Source organism: Cannabis sativa, chromosome 2, assembly GCF_029168945.1.
Source record: "Cannabis sativa cultivar Pink pepper isolate KNU-18-1 chromosome 2, ASM2916894v1, whole genome shotgun sequence".
NCBI classification, from domain to species: domain Eukaryota; kingdom Viridiplantae; phylum Streptophyta; class Magnoliopsida; order Rosales; family Cannabaceae; genus Cannabis; species Cannabis sativa.
In genome coordinates this window covers 30,114,763-30,132,559 of record NC_083602.1, presented here as the reverse complement: position 1 = coordinate 30,132,559, position 17,797 = coordinate 30,114,763, and the positions used below count along the sequence as shown (strand labels likewise).

Here is a 17,797-nt window from a genome sequence, read left to right as displayed (position 1 = left end):
CTCAAAAGATTAAGATTAGGAGCAAATAAAAAAATAAAAAAAAACATACTCAAGATTAAGAGGAAAGGAAAAGATGGGTGATAGAGGAAAGGAAAAGATGGTTGTTATTTATCCCGAGGTAGGTAGTTTCTAAATTTTGATTTGATTCTTATTTTTTTTTCTCAATATACGATTATACTTTGCTTTCTCAATAAATTAATTAATATGTACTTTTTAATTCTTTCTTTGTTACTAATTAGACTTTTTATTTCAATATTCAATTTTATATATATAATATTTTATTTTTTTAAAAAAATACTAAATCAATATAAAAATAATACTTTATTCATATTTTTATAACATGATAGTATATACAATGAAAAATATATTATTTAATTAATTTAAAATGATAATAAACATGTATAGTGTATTGTAAAAGTTTAAAGTGAAATAAAAAAAAAATTATATTTGATGATATATTTTAAAGAATAGAAAAAAGAAACTTATGAGAATGCTCCAATAAAACAATAATTACTAAATTTGAGTAATATTTATTGCTATATGAATTACAAATTTACAAGTTTCAATTGATTTATACATATATATTTCAATCACATACATACCATTAATTACTAATTAACAAAATTTTATTCATTATTGATCAGGATTTTCAAACATTCGATTTCCTTGTTCAATTATATGGAGACAGAGATAAGTTTAGTACTAGTACAAACAATTCTCAAATTAATTCCACATTCCAGGTAATAAGTATTAAGTAATAACGTATTACTTTTTTGGGCTTATAAATTTCATCAATATATTGATTGCATACATATATAATTTTTTTTACAGTTTTTAAAGCTCGTTAGGATTTTTTTTGCTATATTTTCTTTCTACACTTTTTAGGTGACATTTGGTTGGAGGTAAGGAAATAGAATGGAATGGAAAGAAAATAATTTTCATTCTATTTATTTATTTGGTTGCATTTTAAAGTATTGGAATGCTCTTTCCACCATTTTAGTAGAATGACTATTCTATTTATAAAAAGAAGGAAAGATCATTCCAATATAAATTTAATGATTTGTTTATTAATTTTTTTATGCATTTTAATTTTATTTCATTTCATTCATATTCTCATTCTCAATTCTATTCTTATATTTTTATTCCTTCTAGCTAAACGCCACCTTAGGGTATATATATTATACTTATTTGCTCAATCATTTTCAGCCATCTAGTTCTCTTCTTGAAACTAAATATACAAGAGACACCAATGAAGGTGATATTGTAAGTCCTAGTACTCATATAAATAAAAGGTATGCACAAATACTATTAACTTTATCAATTTCACTTTAATAGACTTTTGAATGTAACAATTAAGATAACTTTTCTCTTGCATGTATTTCTTATTTTTAGGCACAAATCTAAATCTGATGGAGAGATCACATCTTGCAAAAACTGTAATTGCAAGAAGAATGGTTGTTTGAAATTGTAAGTTAATTAAAATATTACTACTTTGAAAACATATATAAATAGTACTCTTTTTTCTATTTTCAATATTTTCTAATTAACTTTTAGATTAAATAAAATGTTAACAAGCATTAAAAATTTGTACAATAAATAATTATAGTGTAATACATTGGTGGCATAGATACTCAATATTAGTATTTTGATTTTGTTTTTATGGCAACATTGGCACTTAATATTTATAAATTCTTTAGTTTTTTTGTTAATTGTTGACTGAGATATACATGTAAATTTCTTTTTGAGTCAATCAATCAATCTGGAGTTGGCATGTTTAAGGGAGCATCAATAATAAAATGACTGTTTTACAAATATAATATTAGTATCACAATAAAATAAAAAGGTGAATAAAAAAATACTACAACAAAATAAAAATATTAAGTAATTATGTGGTAAATTTGTCACTTAATTTATAATATTTTACAATATATCTAGAAAATATGGCACCATTAATATTATTCTCATATAACTTTTCCTTGCCATAATTTTTTATTTAGGACCTGCAAATGTTTTGCTTCAAGTATATTTTGTTCGGGATCTTGTCATTGTCGAAATTGTTCCAATACCATTAGCAATGAAAGTAATGTTTTACAAAAACAGAAAGAATATCTATCACGTGACCCATATACTTTCACGTCCAAAGTAAGTATATTTTCTTCTCACAATATTGTTACAATATATGTCACCAATTTTATTTAAAAAAATTATGAATATTCATATTCAAGAAGTAACACAGTTTAAATATTTTGCATTTAAATTTTGCAGATTGTAGTAAATGCAACTACTAATTTAGCTACACATATCAAGGGATGTAATTGTCAGAAAGGCTGCTCAACAAAATATTGCAAATGTTTCAATGTACTCTTCATAATTAACTACTTATTATAATTAATTATTCATTTTTTGACTTTATAACTAATTAGAGTTACTAATTATGTCATGAACTTTGTTGGATTTATGTACGTATTAAGGGACAAGCTGGATGTTCTACGAAGTGCAAATGCATAGGATGCGAGAACAACTTCAATCAAAAGAATGGTATGTAATATTTCCTAAAAAATGGTATATAATAAGTATTGTTGTTCTTCTTTTGATGCTTTAATTTTGAGTATATACTATTTTCTTTATTCAATCTTAAATTAAGTATTATTATTGATCATTTTATGATGATGAGAATTGATAAAACAGGAATTGAAGAAAGAGAACTGTTATATATGGATTCTAATAAAGTAATAATTCCTTTTGGGGATCATCAACAATCTACAAATTATGTTGGATCATCAATATCACACCACCAAATGATTACTAGAGATGAAACTTCTTTTACTCTACAACATCATATTAATGATGACCCACAGATCAGTAATAATGCTATTATCAACTTAACTAGCTCTCAAAGTCAAAATTTCAATTTTACTACTAGTATAATTCCTTGTGATCACCAGAATAGCTCACCACCTGCTCCAACTCCCAACTTATAATTACGAAACATTTCAACTTATCGTTAAAGTATAATAATTTTTTATGAGGACCAAATTTGTTGATTTTTCACTTATTGTTTTTAGAGATAATTTAAACTTTTAGTTTTAATTATTAGGCTATTTAAATTATTTAGACAGTATGCACTGAGTATAAACTGGACTGCTTTCTATATTTCTATTCTATATAAAGTGTACCTATATAACTGAAATTCTTAGTTTATGAGAAATTCATGGGTGACTTTTAATTTTTATTTAATAAAATATTAAAATATTATTTATATATAAAGTAAAAAAATCTTTTTTCAATATGATATTTTTTTAAACCAAAAAATTGAACAATCTTTTTTTAAATTAACAATCATTTTTTTTTAAAAATTAACAATCTTTTAAACTGTCGACTATATATTAGAAAGTAGAAACTAGAAAGGACGTTGAAACAATAAAGAAAAACAACAATAATAAATAGTTTATAAATATATTTCAACAGAAATTTATCTCGAATTATCAAACTCTTCCAAATTTATTTGCTCTAATATATATGACATTTTTATAAGTTTTGTGTTAGTGTAATTAGTACTCACTTTTCTCTCCATATCACTCTTTTCTTTTTTCATCAACCTAGCAATTTCTTCATCAACTAAATTAAGCGAGAGGATATACGTACGTAATGCGTATTGATTCACTACATATTTTGTTTTATAATTAATTAATTGTTAATCAATTTTTTTTTTTATGTATCTCTATAATTTTGTTTCTTTTATTAATGTGAAACTTTAGCCCTAATTAGTTTCCTTTTATCAATTTCTTTTATTTATCAAAGAAAAAATGGATAATATATATGCGGACCCGGCTAGAATGAAAAGTGCAAAATATAAAAATTACACTATTGTCTCTATCAAAGAAAATGAAGATTGAAATCCACCAATGACTATCATTAGTTTTCTTATCTACAATTTTTAGACTAATGCTATCTTCAATTATCAACAATTTAGAGATTGATTTTTAATTTTCTTTTTATCTTACCCCCATTTAAGTAATGTTTCTTTAAATATTGGAACATCAATTTTTAGTTTATTTTTAGATTAACTTAAGAATATATTTAAATCATTAAGCTTTTTTAAACACTAATATATTGCATTAATATAAAAAAAACCTAGCATAAAATTTAATATACGTACATCGCACGTAGTTATTTGCTAGTATTAGTAAAGGTACGTTTTATATATATTTTTCTAGTCATGATGATTTAGTAAAAGCATTTTATATATATATATATATATATATATATATATAAATATATATAGTAAAAGCTTTGATTGAGAATGCTTTTATATATTAATTTTGATTTCATACACTTTTCTGAATAAAAATCTAGTAAATTAATAATGAGACTTTTAATAATAAATATCTTGAATTAATATTTTAATTAATATAATAATAAAACTTTCGTCTCATTCCCTTCGATTGAACCCTTCAATTTCATATTAGTGGAAAATATTAATCTAATTAATCACAGTAAAAGTACTTGTTAAGGCGTATCTCTAGTTGTCACAATGTTGAGTATCTTCGAGTTTTTTTTTTTTTTTTTTTGACGAGAGAGCTCCAGTAGAAGCTAACACAAAGTTGGAACTAAGGCATTCCAACAACATTCTTCATCTTGCCCCAACGCCCTTTGCGTCAGGTTGTGCGCTCTGCAGTTATGGGATCGCTTGACATGTCGGAGGTGGACATCAGGGAAGGCAGATAAAGAACAACGGATATCCTCAACAACATCTGCTAGTGCTGAAAGATCATCTTTCTTGCTAAGGACTTTGTCAACTAGCAACTTTGAATCAGTCTCTATCACAGCTAGTGGTATTTGTATAGAGACACACCACTCTAAGCTAGCACGCAGAGACAAAGCCTCAGCTATCAATGGCTGTAGATTCCCAGCCACAGGTGCGGAAAGACCGGCCACCACTTTACCTTGCCAATCAAGAAGCACTGCTCCAAAGCCCATCTTGCTCTGAGTCTGGTTGATTGCTGCATCTGTTTGAAGAAGGTACTGATTTTGCGGAACCACCTTTGGCGTTCTGTCTGAAGCCTGCAAATTATGAACTCCACAATACCTGTTTTTCATAGCCATGGCTGCATTGTAATCTGAAATGTAAGAATCAATCCAGGCAATAGTATCATTAGTGGTTAGATCCAGATTTGCAAATAGCTTCTTGTTTCTTGAGAACCAAATAGCCCAAAGAGTTGTGACCAAAAGAACTAGTTGATCTTTATGTAACTGCTCAAAGCCAATGATCATAAATTCTTTTACATCAACATGCCTGTTTGACAAATAAAAATTCCGGAGAGGCGAGGCCTTCCAGAGTTTTGATGCTCTGGGACAATCTAGTAGGGCATGTGTGACTGTTTCAGTGGGATTTGGACAAAAGGAGCAGGTAGGTTGGGGAATGGTTTTCCTAACAAACAGATTAAGACCAACAGGGAGGATATGGTGGTAAACTCTCCAAGCAAAGTTTTTGATCTTTGGCTGCACATTTAGGTTCCACAAGGTTTTCCACCAGGTTTTAGAAAGGGAAGAATCAGAGGAGGAGGGAGGCAAGGATGCATTGTTAGCTATGTGGTAGGCTGACTTGACAGAGAAGATGCCAGAGTTGTCTTGGGTCCAAATAATTGAGTCAGTTTTTTGGGGGCCACCAATTGGAATTTTGAGAATAGTGGAGACCGAGTATTCATCAAAGTATTGCTGCAGTTTTTTCCTATCCCAAAATCCAGAGTTGTCTATGAAAAAACTTACCTTATCATCAGGAGGTTGATCACTGCTTCTCAAGCTTGGATATTTCATACCTGGAATCCAGGGATCCTGGAGGGTTCTGATAGAGCAGCCATTTCCCACCTTCCAAAGCAAGCCTCTAGCTAAAAGGTCTCTTCCCCAGATAAGACTCGACCAAGTGTAAGAAGGGGTATGGCCTAGCTTAGCCTCAAGAAAATTATTAAGTTTAAAGTATTTTGCTTTTAAGATGCAGGCCAGAAGGGAGTTAGGATTAGATAGAACACGCCAAGCCTGCTTGGCTAGCATGGCCTGGTTATGGGAAATAAGAGACCTAAAGCCTAAACCACCAAAGAATTTGGAGGAGCAAAGAGAACGCCAATTTTTCCAGTGAATTTTAGATCCTTTCCCCATAGAGCCCCACCAAAATTGAGCCATTAGTCTTTCAATTGTGTGGCAAATTGAGGCCGGGAGTTTGAAACACGACATAGTGTAAGAGGGAATAGCCTGAATGACAGCTTTTAAGAGCACTTCCTTACCAGCCTTAGAGAACAACTTGCTATTCCAGTTGGAAAGCTGTGAACTAACTTTCTGCAGGATGAAGTCAAAGTTCGATTTCTTTGAGCGCCCAAAGCATTGGGGGACTCCTAGATACTTGCTGATGAAAGGTCTTGGCTCAAGACCTAAAGTATTGAAGAAGTAGGTGGAAATACTCGAAGGAGTATTGGGTGAAAAGAGGATGGAGGATTTGGAATAGTTCACCTTTTGGCCAGTGGCTAAATGATAAGTTGTAAGGGCTATCTTGAGAGCATTACAAGAAGAGGGAGAGGCAACCGTAAATAGAAGAGTGTCATCGGCAAACAAAAGGTGACAGATAGGAGGAGCATTGCGAGCTACAGAAATGCCTTTAAAGGATCCGTTTAATTCCTGGAGTCGAAGGGCAGCAGTGAGGCCTTCAGAACAGAGGAGGAAGAGATATGGCGATAAGGGGTCCCCTTGTCGAATACCACGAGAGGGATGCATGGGATTTGTAATGTGGCCATTTATACTGAAGCGAATTTTAGCAGTGGATATGCATTGATGGATTAAGTTAATGAATCTCAGAGGGAATTTGAATTTATTTAAGATAGCCAAAATGAAGTCCCACTCAACTCTATCAAACGCCTTTTCCATGTCGAGTTTGAGGCCTACCCAACCCAACTTACCAAGTTTTCGATGGTTAATGGCATGAATGACTTCCTGAGCGATGAAAATATTATCAAAGATTATCCGCTCAGATAAGAAGGCACTTTGGAAAGGAGAGATAAGGCTGCCCAGAACACTCTTAAGACGATTGGAAAGCATCTTAGAAATGACCTTGTAAATTGTTGAGCAAAGGCTGATGGGACGAAAGTCCCTCAAAGAGGAGGCATTGGATTTCTTGGGGATTAGTACTATGAGAGTTTCATTGATAGCAGAAAAGTCCTTTCCATGGTTCAGGATGTCAAGAATCACAGAAGTGAAATCAGGCCCTATAGTGGTCCAGTTCTTTTGGTAAAAAGCTGGATTAAGCCCATCCATTCCAGGGGCCTTGTCTCCTGAAAGTTGGAACAAAGCTTGCTTTACTTCATAGGCTTCAAAAGGGGAGTCAAGAGCTTGAATTTGACCATTATCCAGAGATTTGTTAATGGCCGATAGGAGGTACTGGGTAGCATGTTCATCCGATTCTTGAGTCTTAAAGAGGTTCTCGAAAAAGGAAGACACTTCTCGAGATATATCATCCACAGAAGTGACCACTCTTCCATCCTCACACTTAAGCTTTCGAATAAAATTAGTTTTCCTCCTAGCAGTGGCTTTATTGTGAAAATATTTGGTGTTTTTATCACCTGCTTGCAGCCAATGGATTTTAGATCGTTGTTTCCACAGAATCTCATCTTTATAGTTGTTATATATTTTCTTTAAGAATATCTTAACAATATTGAAGTATCTTAATTCAACAATGTTAAAGTACATCAATTCATAAATATTACAATTGTTGTTAGATGAGATTACACTTCAAGTTGTGTCCTAAACTTCTTGACATGTTTATGTATATTTATTTTTAAATATTTTATTTATGACGCATGTTACATAAATTGACTCGTTTCAATTATTACTTCAAAAAATGAGTATAACAGTATTGGACAAAATTGTAGAGTGATTAGAATTAGAAATACAATAAATCTCAATCTTCGATACAAATTATTTATTTATTTTTTGAGAAGAAAAATAAAATTGAATAATTAGACATTTTAATTAAAAGACTACCAAATTAATTCGAAAAGATTAATTTTAAAAAGACGTGGAAAATATTTTGTTTTTTCATATTGAGATTTTAAATTATAAATATTTTTGGATTTTCTTTTCTTTTTTTTTTTTGAAAAATAACAACTTCATTAAAAGTTTAAAAGTAAACCGAGTAAGATAAACCTCAAGAGGAAAAAGAGTGCAAAATAATATCATTAATCTTAAAAGTGTCTACAAAACAACATCAATACAATCAGGGTGACTAGGACACTAAACATAAACGAATGCTAACTTTGTTAAAGTATGAGCCACCCTATTAGCACTCCTAGGACAATACATAAAAGAAATATCACTAAAACTTTTACAATAAGCAATAATATCTCTAATAATACAACCAAAATAGGACTAATCAACCTTACAGTGATGAATGACATTAATTACAGCAAGACAATCAGACCCAATACCACCCATTCAATAAGTGACAAGCAAGTAAGTCCCCAACGAAGATACACAAAACCTCATCAATATTAGGAGAGAAACAACCATTCCAAGTCCAAGTACTAGAAGCTTGGACGAGGCAAGTATCACCACGAAACACTGCCCCAATCCTAGATTTACCAAGACGAGTGGTACAAATATTGGCCGAAGAGAACCGCTTCAAAAAAAATCCACACTCCAATCAAACAAAAGGTCATCATCCACACAAACTTTCTCCAAAGACAAACAATGAACTTTTGGAGGTTTATGTTTATGACAAGTTAATTTAATTTAATTGAAAATGAGGGCAAAATGTGTAATTTAACGAAAGTTAAGAATTAAAAATTAAATATCTTATTTTATTTTATTCATCTTTAATTTAAACTCGTAATCTTAACATTGTATTATCTTTTCTTTTTTTTTTTTAAAGTTATTATTATATCAATACAACAACACACTACTAAACCAACCTGAAATAGGAAAATAAATACTATTTTTTTTTTCAAGCTACTAGTATATAAATACAACAACACACTACTAAAGTGAGATAAGAAAATAAAAAAACATACTCAAGAAACTGAGATTCGAAGGAGATAAGAAAATAAAAAAACATACTCAAGAGACTGAGATTAGGAGAAAAGGAAAAGATGGGTGTTATTTGAGGTATGTAGTTTCTAAACTTCCATTTGATTCTTATTTTTTTTCTCAATATACAATTATTCCTTTGCTTTCTCAATAAATTAATTAATATGTACTTTTTAATTCTCTCTTTGTTACTAATTAGACTTTTTATTTTGATAAATAACAATTTAAAACTTATATTTTACATTAGAATAAAATAGAATTTAAACCACAATTATTAGAGTTAAGAAATAGAAAATCTTAAAGTTAAATTTTATTAAGTATTAAATGATTATTTTTAATGTTTGGATATATAGAGATTGAATTATTCTCAGTTTGGTTTGATGTGTATTCTAGGGTTGAATATCTCTCCCCGTATAAAGTCACATTTATTGTAAACTAGGGAATAGATCCGCGCTTTGCGCGGTTTTAATAATTTTTTAAAATTTACATTAAATAGAAATCTCAAATCTAATATTTTTTATATTTTTTATGAATAATATAAAATTATATAATATATTTATGTAAAATTTCTTTTATTTGCGATTAGGTAATTAATTCGCGTTTTGTGCCGTCTTTCATAATAATTGTAATTTTTTTAAGTTGCTCCCGAATGAGTGATATAATATAAATATGACATAAAATTATGATTAACTACCTTATTTTTTAGCAGTTAGCTCTATCCAAACATAATTTTTTATTATTTCTATAGTGATGATCAAGTCATGTGATAAAAAAAAAACTCAATATATATTTTACACATATTCATATTAACATATTTCCTGTTAGCTATTTTTATAAAATAGTTATAAATAATAATTATTTTATGTTTGATAGTGTATAGGATAAATTAATCCACAATTTAATATTTTTTTTTCTTTAGAAATATTAACTTTGTTAATTGTTATGAGTTACTATTCCATGCTAAATATATATTATATATTATGTTTGTTTGTATGTATAATCAAGGGTAAATACCATTTTCGATCACGTGTTTTGTAAAATTTATCAATTGGACCCTCTGTTTTGTTAAATGACAAAATGAATCCTATATTTTTTAAAATAGTAAAAATAAGATTCTGAGCTTAATTTTTGACAATTTTTTTTTTTAATATAACCGACTTAAAGATAATTCTTAATACGAACAAATACAAAAAAAATGTAAACAGTTTTGTCATAATACTTGTTATTTTTGTGGTAATTTTAATATTTAATTACAAATTATGAATAATGCTAATTCATTAATTTATTTAAAAACTAATTACTTAAGTAACATGTATGTCCATTGTTAAAAAAGTTAAGTAGTAATTGATATTAATATATTGTAATTTATTATTGAAAGTTTAAATAAAGTTTTATATATATATATTAATTGATTAGTGATAATAATATTATGTGTATTATTTGTGTCTGTTAATTTCTTTTTGAAAAGTACTGATTATCAATTTTTTTTTTAAAAACAAATTTCTCAATAATTTTTCTCAAAAGATATTTTAATAAATTAATTGTTAATAATTAAAAAAAGTAAATTTATATATTTAAGACTGATAAGATGGATCATATTTTTTAAGGGGAATTACCCCATATACTATTTTTAACATTTTTTTTTCAAATTTACGTTTTGGGTTTCTAAAGTGGTTGCAGCGCTAGTTGCAATAGGAGTTTCTGTACGATTTTCTGTTACAATTTAGGTTGCAGTGCTAGTTGCAATAAGGATTTCTATGTAGAATTCCGAAAAAATGCAAAAAAGAAACTGGTTTAAAGTGTAAAAATGAAAAAGTCCATTTTTTTAATGCATTTTATTAATTTTTGAAAACTTCAATTTTTTTATAATCTAACTCTGTAAAAATCTCACATTTAGAAAATATTATTATTTTTTTATATGTAAATGGTAATAAAGTTTTTATTTATTCAACAATTAATTAGTATTTTATTAATCTAACATTTTTTAAAAAGTAAACTTTTTTTTTATGTAGGTAGTTTAAGATTTTTTAACACCGCGCAACGCGCGGCTTTTGTTTCCTAATTAAGTAATAGTAGGACATATTTACACACATAGTATGGTAAGAAATGTTAAAGGTTTTGATGAAGATATTAAAAAGCCTCGTGAATAAATTTATTCAAAGAATACAAATAGTTTATTATTATTATTATTATTATTATTATTATTATTATTATTATTATTATTATTATTATTAATGGAAGAATACAAATAGTTTTGACTATTAATATAATAATTAAATATGCAAATAATGCTTTTTCTCTTTACAAATTATGAATGTCTTACAAAATAAGAAAAGTAGAAAGAAAATAATATTAAGATGCCACCTAGATTTTTTTATTCTTTCCTTCATTTAGATATATAGATGTCATTTTATCATATATAATTTTACAATAAGTTTCTATAAAAAGATGGGTAATAAATAACAAATTAGATGAAAAACCTTGTATTGAAACTACAATGCCCCTGCATAATTAGTCCATTACGATCTTCAACTACTCCAAAAAGTTGCTTTATCCTTTTAGATCCAGAACTATTACTTCAACAAAAGCTTAATGATATTTGACTGTGCTAGACATGAACAACATCTTTAAATATGAGAGTATATATATACATATATATATATACTTTGTGTGATAACAACACAAATGCACTTTCATAATATGAAAAAAAAACAACTAATAATATATTCTCTTATCACTATATTTGTATACAACTCAATTCAATTAAATAAATAAATAAAAAATACATTGCTTCACAAAAGAGAAAATATATCACTCTCCTACATTTGTATACAACAGATCAATCAAATGAAAAAATAAAATAACAAAAAAATAAAAACACATTGCTTCACCAAACAACAAATACATCTATATATAGATATAGAATATAAATGAGCACTGAGAGAGAAAAAACTAAAAGGTCGTAACTGATTTAAAAATGAGCGCTAGTTGCAATAAGAATTTCTATGTAGAATTCCGTAAAAATGTAAAAAAAAAAAAAAAACTGGTTTAAAGTGTAAAAATGAAAAAGTCTCTTTTTTTTAATGCATTTTATTAATTTTTGAAAACTTCAACTTTTTTTATAATCTAACTCTGTAAAAATCTCACATTTAGAAAATATTATTATTTTTTATATGTAAATGGTAATAAAGTTTTTATTTATTCAACAATTAATTAGTATTTTATTAATCTAACATTTTTTAAAAAGTAAACTTTTTTTTATGTAGGTAGTTTAAGATTTTTTAACACCGCGCAACGCACGGCTTTTGTTTCCTAATTAAGTAATAGTAGGATATATTTACACACATAGTATGGTAAGAAATGTTAAAGGTTTTGATGAAGATATTAAAAAGTCTCGTGAATAGATTTATTCAAAGAATACAAATAGTTTATCATTATTATTATTATTAATGGAAGAATACAAATAATTTTGACTATTAATATAATAATTAAATATGCAAATAATGCCTTTTCTCTTTATAAATTATGAATGTCTTACAAAATAAGAAAAGTAGAAAGAAAATAATATTAAGATGCCACCTAGATTTTTTTATTCTTTCCTTCATTTAGATATATAGATGTCATTTTATCATATATAATTTTACAATAAGTTTCTATAAAAAGATGAGTAATAAATAACAAATTAGATGAAAAATCTTGTATTGAAACTACAATGCCCCTGCATAATTAGTCCATTACGATCTTCAACTACTCCAAAAAGTTACTTTATCTTTTTAGATCCAGAACTATTACTTCAACAAAAGCTTAATGATATTTGACTGTGCTAGACATGAACAACATCTTTAAATATGAGAGTATATATATATATATATATATATATACTTTGTGTGATAACAACACAAATGCACTTTTCACAATATGGTAAAAAAACAACTAATAATATATTCTCTTATCACTATATTTGTATACAACTCAATTCAATTAAATAAATAAACAAAAAATACATTGCTTCACAAAAGAGAAAATATATCACTCTCCTACATTTGTATACAACACATTGCTTCACCAAAAAAATAAAATAACAAAAAAATAAAAACACATTGCTTCACCAAACAACAAATACATCTATATATAGATATAGAATATAAATGAGCACTGAGAGAGGAAAAACTAAAAGGTTGTAACTGATTTTTTTTCTTATATATATAAAAGAATTTTTATTTGTATAAAAACTGAAAGGAAAAAAATAATAATACACACATTCATAATAACTTAAATGTTACACAATTATAACAGAAATACAATCAAGTTTCTTGTATTTAATGTGATCTTTTACTTTTTTTAACAATTAATAATCATCTGTTATAGATGTTTGGTATTTTTTCTTTCTCTTTTGTTAGAATATAGATGTTAGAAAAAATGAGGGATGAGAGAATGGAGAAAATAGCTATATAAGCTGCCACGTAGATAACTCTTGTGCATTCCTTTATAATTATATATAGATAAGCACATTCATTCAAATAATAAAGTGACATATTTGTAATATGACATCAGAGCTCAATGTATCATTATGTTAATTTTTACAAAATATAAAATTTAAATTATTTTTTTAACAAAATTGAAGAACTAACTATTAATTTTTATAAAACATGAGGTCTAAAATAGTAAGTAGTTATTAAATAAAAATTAATCATTATTCAATTAATTCGTATGTATATAATTTTTAATATCTTATATTTTAGGACCAAGTATATATAAAAAGTGATAAGAGAAAGACATAATAACACTCATATTAGATGATGTATAAGTACCTTTTTTTTTTTTTTTTTTTTTTTTTTTTTCATTTTGGAGGAGTACCGAATTGTAAAAATATTTATAAAATGGTGCTACATCATAAGCTTTATAATAGAGAAAGCAATAAATAACACAATAGTGTTCATTTACATATAAGGAAACAGTACTATTTATTACGTAAACATTTATATATATATGATATTTTATTTTATTTTTTTTAAAAAAATACTTAATCAATATAAAAATAATACTTTATTCATATTTTTATAACGTATATATAATGAAAAATATATGATTTAATTAATATGAAATGATAATAAACATGTATGGTGTATTGTAAAAATTTGAGGTAAAATAATAAAAAAAAATTATGTTTGGTGTTATATTTTAAAGAATAAAGAAAAGAAGCTTATGAGAATGCTCCAATAAAACAATAATTACTAAATTGAGTAATATTTATTGCTATATGAATTACAAATTTACAAATTTCAATTGATTTATATATATTTCAATCACATACATACCATTAATTAAGTACTAAAGTACTAATTAACAAAATTTTATTCATTATTGATTAGGATTTTCAAATATTCGATTTCCTTGTTCAATTACATGGAGACGAAGATAAAATTAGTACTAGCTAGTACTAATTCTGGTCCTACAAGTACTACATTTAACCATCCTTTCGATCCTTTGGATGTTGCTGTTAATAATATTATTGCACAAAGGTAATTAATTTAGTAACTTTACTAAGTCTGTTTTCTTACCTTAGTTTATTATTAGTTTGTTCATGCATATTATTTTTAATAATTAATTAGTTGGTTTGCTTTATGCTAAAAACGAATATTATAATTCTTATGCCAATAATTTACCAGACAATTCTTACATTAATTCCACATTAAAGGTAATAAGTAATAATGCATTACTTTTTTGGGCTTATATATTTTCATCTATATATTGACTGCATGCATATATAATTTTGTTTACTGTTCTTTTAGCTAGTTAGGATTTTCTTTTTCCAATATTTTCTTTCTACACCGTAAGTACTAGTTTTGCTACTAATGTGGGATTTTTTTTTTTTAAAAAAATCACTTAAGTTAAATCATCCAAATATTAAAAACTAAATAGTGTTTTAGGACGACACATCATCTCTTTTATATATGTATTTGCTAAATGGGAGTTTTCTTTTTTGTATTTTCATATTTAATAAAGGCTATTTTGGTAATTCAATTAGTATAAGCCCATTAACATTCTCATTTTTATTAAAGTTATAGATATATATAGAGTAATTTGCGGCATAACCTCCTTAAGTGGCCATGTTTTTACAACTAACTTCTAATTCTAAAATTTTAGTGGTAAAACCTCCTAAACTCAAGTTCTATTAGCACTTAGCCCTTTCCATCCATTTTTGGGTGTTAAGTGCTAAGTTGGAATGACTACGTGTACACAATGTACACGTGGCTGTTGGAATTATTTTACCAAGATCTAGATTTACTAACAAATATGTTTTTAACATCCTTAACATGAACTTCTAAAACGATATGAAATAAACACATATAAAGTTTTAGAAACCTTACAGTGGGTCAGAATTATAATGGCTCCTTCCGCTTAGATCTCTAACCCTTGTATCCTTTCTGTAGCAGAGTATCACCAAGATCTGAGCCCGATTCTCCTTCTCTTGAATTTGGATTCTTCACAGCCTTACACACTATGATTGAGTACCACTTGATGTGTGTGGGCACTTACTCTAATCACTCTAGGGTTTGGTTTGAAGAGAGGAAGAGAGAGAGAGGGTTTCGGTTTTGGTATAGAAAAGATGGCTCAAATTTTACTGAAGGAAAGTGTTTGCATCATCTTTTTCTTTGAGGCCATCACTATCTATTTCTAGGAAACAACCTAGGGTTATGTTAGATTTATTTGACATTAAAATAATGAAAAAATTAAATAATAAACTGCCCATTAAGTGGCCAGCCATGGATATTGGGCCCCACTTTGTAATTTTGTCACTTTTCCAATTATTCATCTTATTGTCTCAAAAATACCATCTTTCCAATTTAACCACTTAAATGTCAAATCTAATTATTTAATAATTAAAATTAATTATTAAATAAAATTATCATTTAACATATTTATTAATTAGACTTAATAAAGTCTCTTAAATAACAAATAAACCCTAGAATCTCTTTTCTTCACAATTAAGCCCTAGCTAATTAGTGAAAATTCATAAACTAGACATAGTCTAATTTTAGAATTATAATTGATTAATTAAAATTAATTAATTGAGTCTTACAAGCAGTATTGTCTCAACTAGTATGGGGACCATGGGCCTATATATCCGAGCTTCCAATAAACAGATCTAGAATTTACCAAGTAAATCCACTAGCTTATTATTCCTCATTGCATCCACCATAGAACTTGGAATTGCACTCCTAGTTATATAGAACGCTTTATATGTTCCACGATATAGACACTGTAACGCCCTAATGCTAAGGCACGCTACAGTGCTTTTTCAATTATTGTGCAATCTTTGCTAATCAAAGAAATTCCTCGAAAAACGTATCAAATTAAAACTTTTGCATTAAATACTAAACTTTGTAATTTAATAAAATATTTACAAGTGCCGGGATCCCGATTTTTTTAAACTTTATAAAATTTACTTTTCAGGCATACATTCCAAAATACACAGAGTTAGAGGTCGCACAGCGACTTTCAAAATACAACTCCCAGATGTCCCGAGACCGAACATTCCAGGTCGCGCTGCTTGACATGTACAATCTCACCCGAGCTCAGGTTCACTCCTGTTCAGCCTTCGCCTTTCCTTTACCTACACATGGAAGCAGAAACTGTGAGTCAACAGACTCAGTAAGAAATGCATATAACATATCATATAATTTCCGACCTGTAAATAGGCGCCCATACACCTATTTACAGAGCTTTACAGATAAGTAAGAACGTTTAATACCAGGGTTCAACCACTATACCACATACACATCGTACCTCACTGTACGAGTGTTGGTAGGGTTTATCCCGATCACTGAGTAACACTGAGTGATGTACCACACACCTTAGCATTTTCCCAGGCTTGTGTTGGTATCACTGTATCGTACTCATAATCACAACAATCACTGTACCAATACACTCTATAACTTATTCATACAAGTGTTGGTAGTGTTTAACATAATTCAAGCATGCATATATAAACACATATACATACATTCAGATAATCACATCATACATTATACACAGTTCTTACCTGTTTTCCGAATTCAAGTGTGTTGGCCGACCTGAACGGAATTCTCGTGCTAGATGGATGCCCTAATCACATATTGAAACCGGGTAAGCCACATGATTAAAACCCTAATCCCGGTGAAACCAAAACCAAAACCCTAGGTTCTGCTATACTCTAAAGCGGTTATTCTAACTCTGGAAATGGGGAAACACCCAACCGAGGCACCGAAATGGCAAAAATTGAGAAAATGAAAGGCCCGGGGAACCCTGCCAAAACCGGCTAGCCGGTTTTTGTGGCACTGCAAACCGGCTAGCCGGTTTGCACCAGTATTCCCCAAACTTTTCATTTGTTGCTCAATTCTTCACCAATTGCCATGAAACCTTCCAGAGCTCCTATTCAATGTACAAACAACATAATCCAGCCAGTAATTCACAGAACAAAACAATAAATGTCAACTTGCCATTAAAGCTTAAAGCTTGAACTCAAAGCTTAAAATTGCACAAAACTAACAACCAATCTCTAAACCAGCTACCATGAACTAAAATTAAGCCAAACAAACCCTAAAATTCGAACTAAGCAAACCTCAAACCCTAACAGCCCCTATAACCCAAAATCACTTCTTGAAACCAAAATACAACTTCATGAACTTGAAAAAGAAAGGAGCTAGGGTTACCTTAGTTATTTTTCCTTGAATCCTTGGTTGAA

At 28.3% G+C, this 17,797-nt stretch overlaps 1 protein-coding gene across 1 annotated transcript; it reads left to right on the top strand.

Moving 5' to 3' along the window:
* The first annotated feature begins 73 nt into the window (after positions 1–73).
* On the top strand, positions 74–2,981 carry LOC133034247 (CRC domain-containing protein TSO1-like). The gene is made up of 8 exons (XM_061109297.1): positions 74–118; positions 645–740; positions 1,207–1,292; positions 1,393–1,454; positions 1,998–2,080; positions 2,266–2,358; positions 2,472–2,538; positions 2,689–2,981. The coding sequence occupies exons 1-8, from the start codon at positions 74–76 to the stop codon at positions 2,979–2,981; spliced, it is 825 nt and encodes a 274-aa protein (XP_060965280.1).
* Positions 2,982–17,797: the final 14,816 nt, after the last annotated feature.

Coding starts and splice junctions, on each gene's coding strand:
- LOC133034247 (XM_061109297.1), top strand. CDS start 74: ATGGGTGATAGAGGAAAGGAAAAGATGGTTGTTATTTATCCCGAG. Junction 2,081..2,265: donor CAATACCATTAGCAATGAAA/GTAATGTTTTAC, acceptor TAAATTTTGCAG/ATTGTAGTAAATGCAACTAC. Junction 2,359..2,471: donor AATATTGCAAATGTTTCAAT/GTACTCTTCATA, acceptor GTACGTATTAAG/GGACAAGCTGGATGTTCTAC.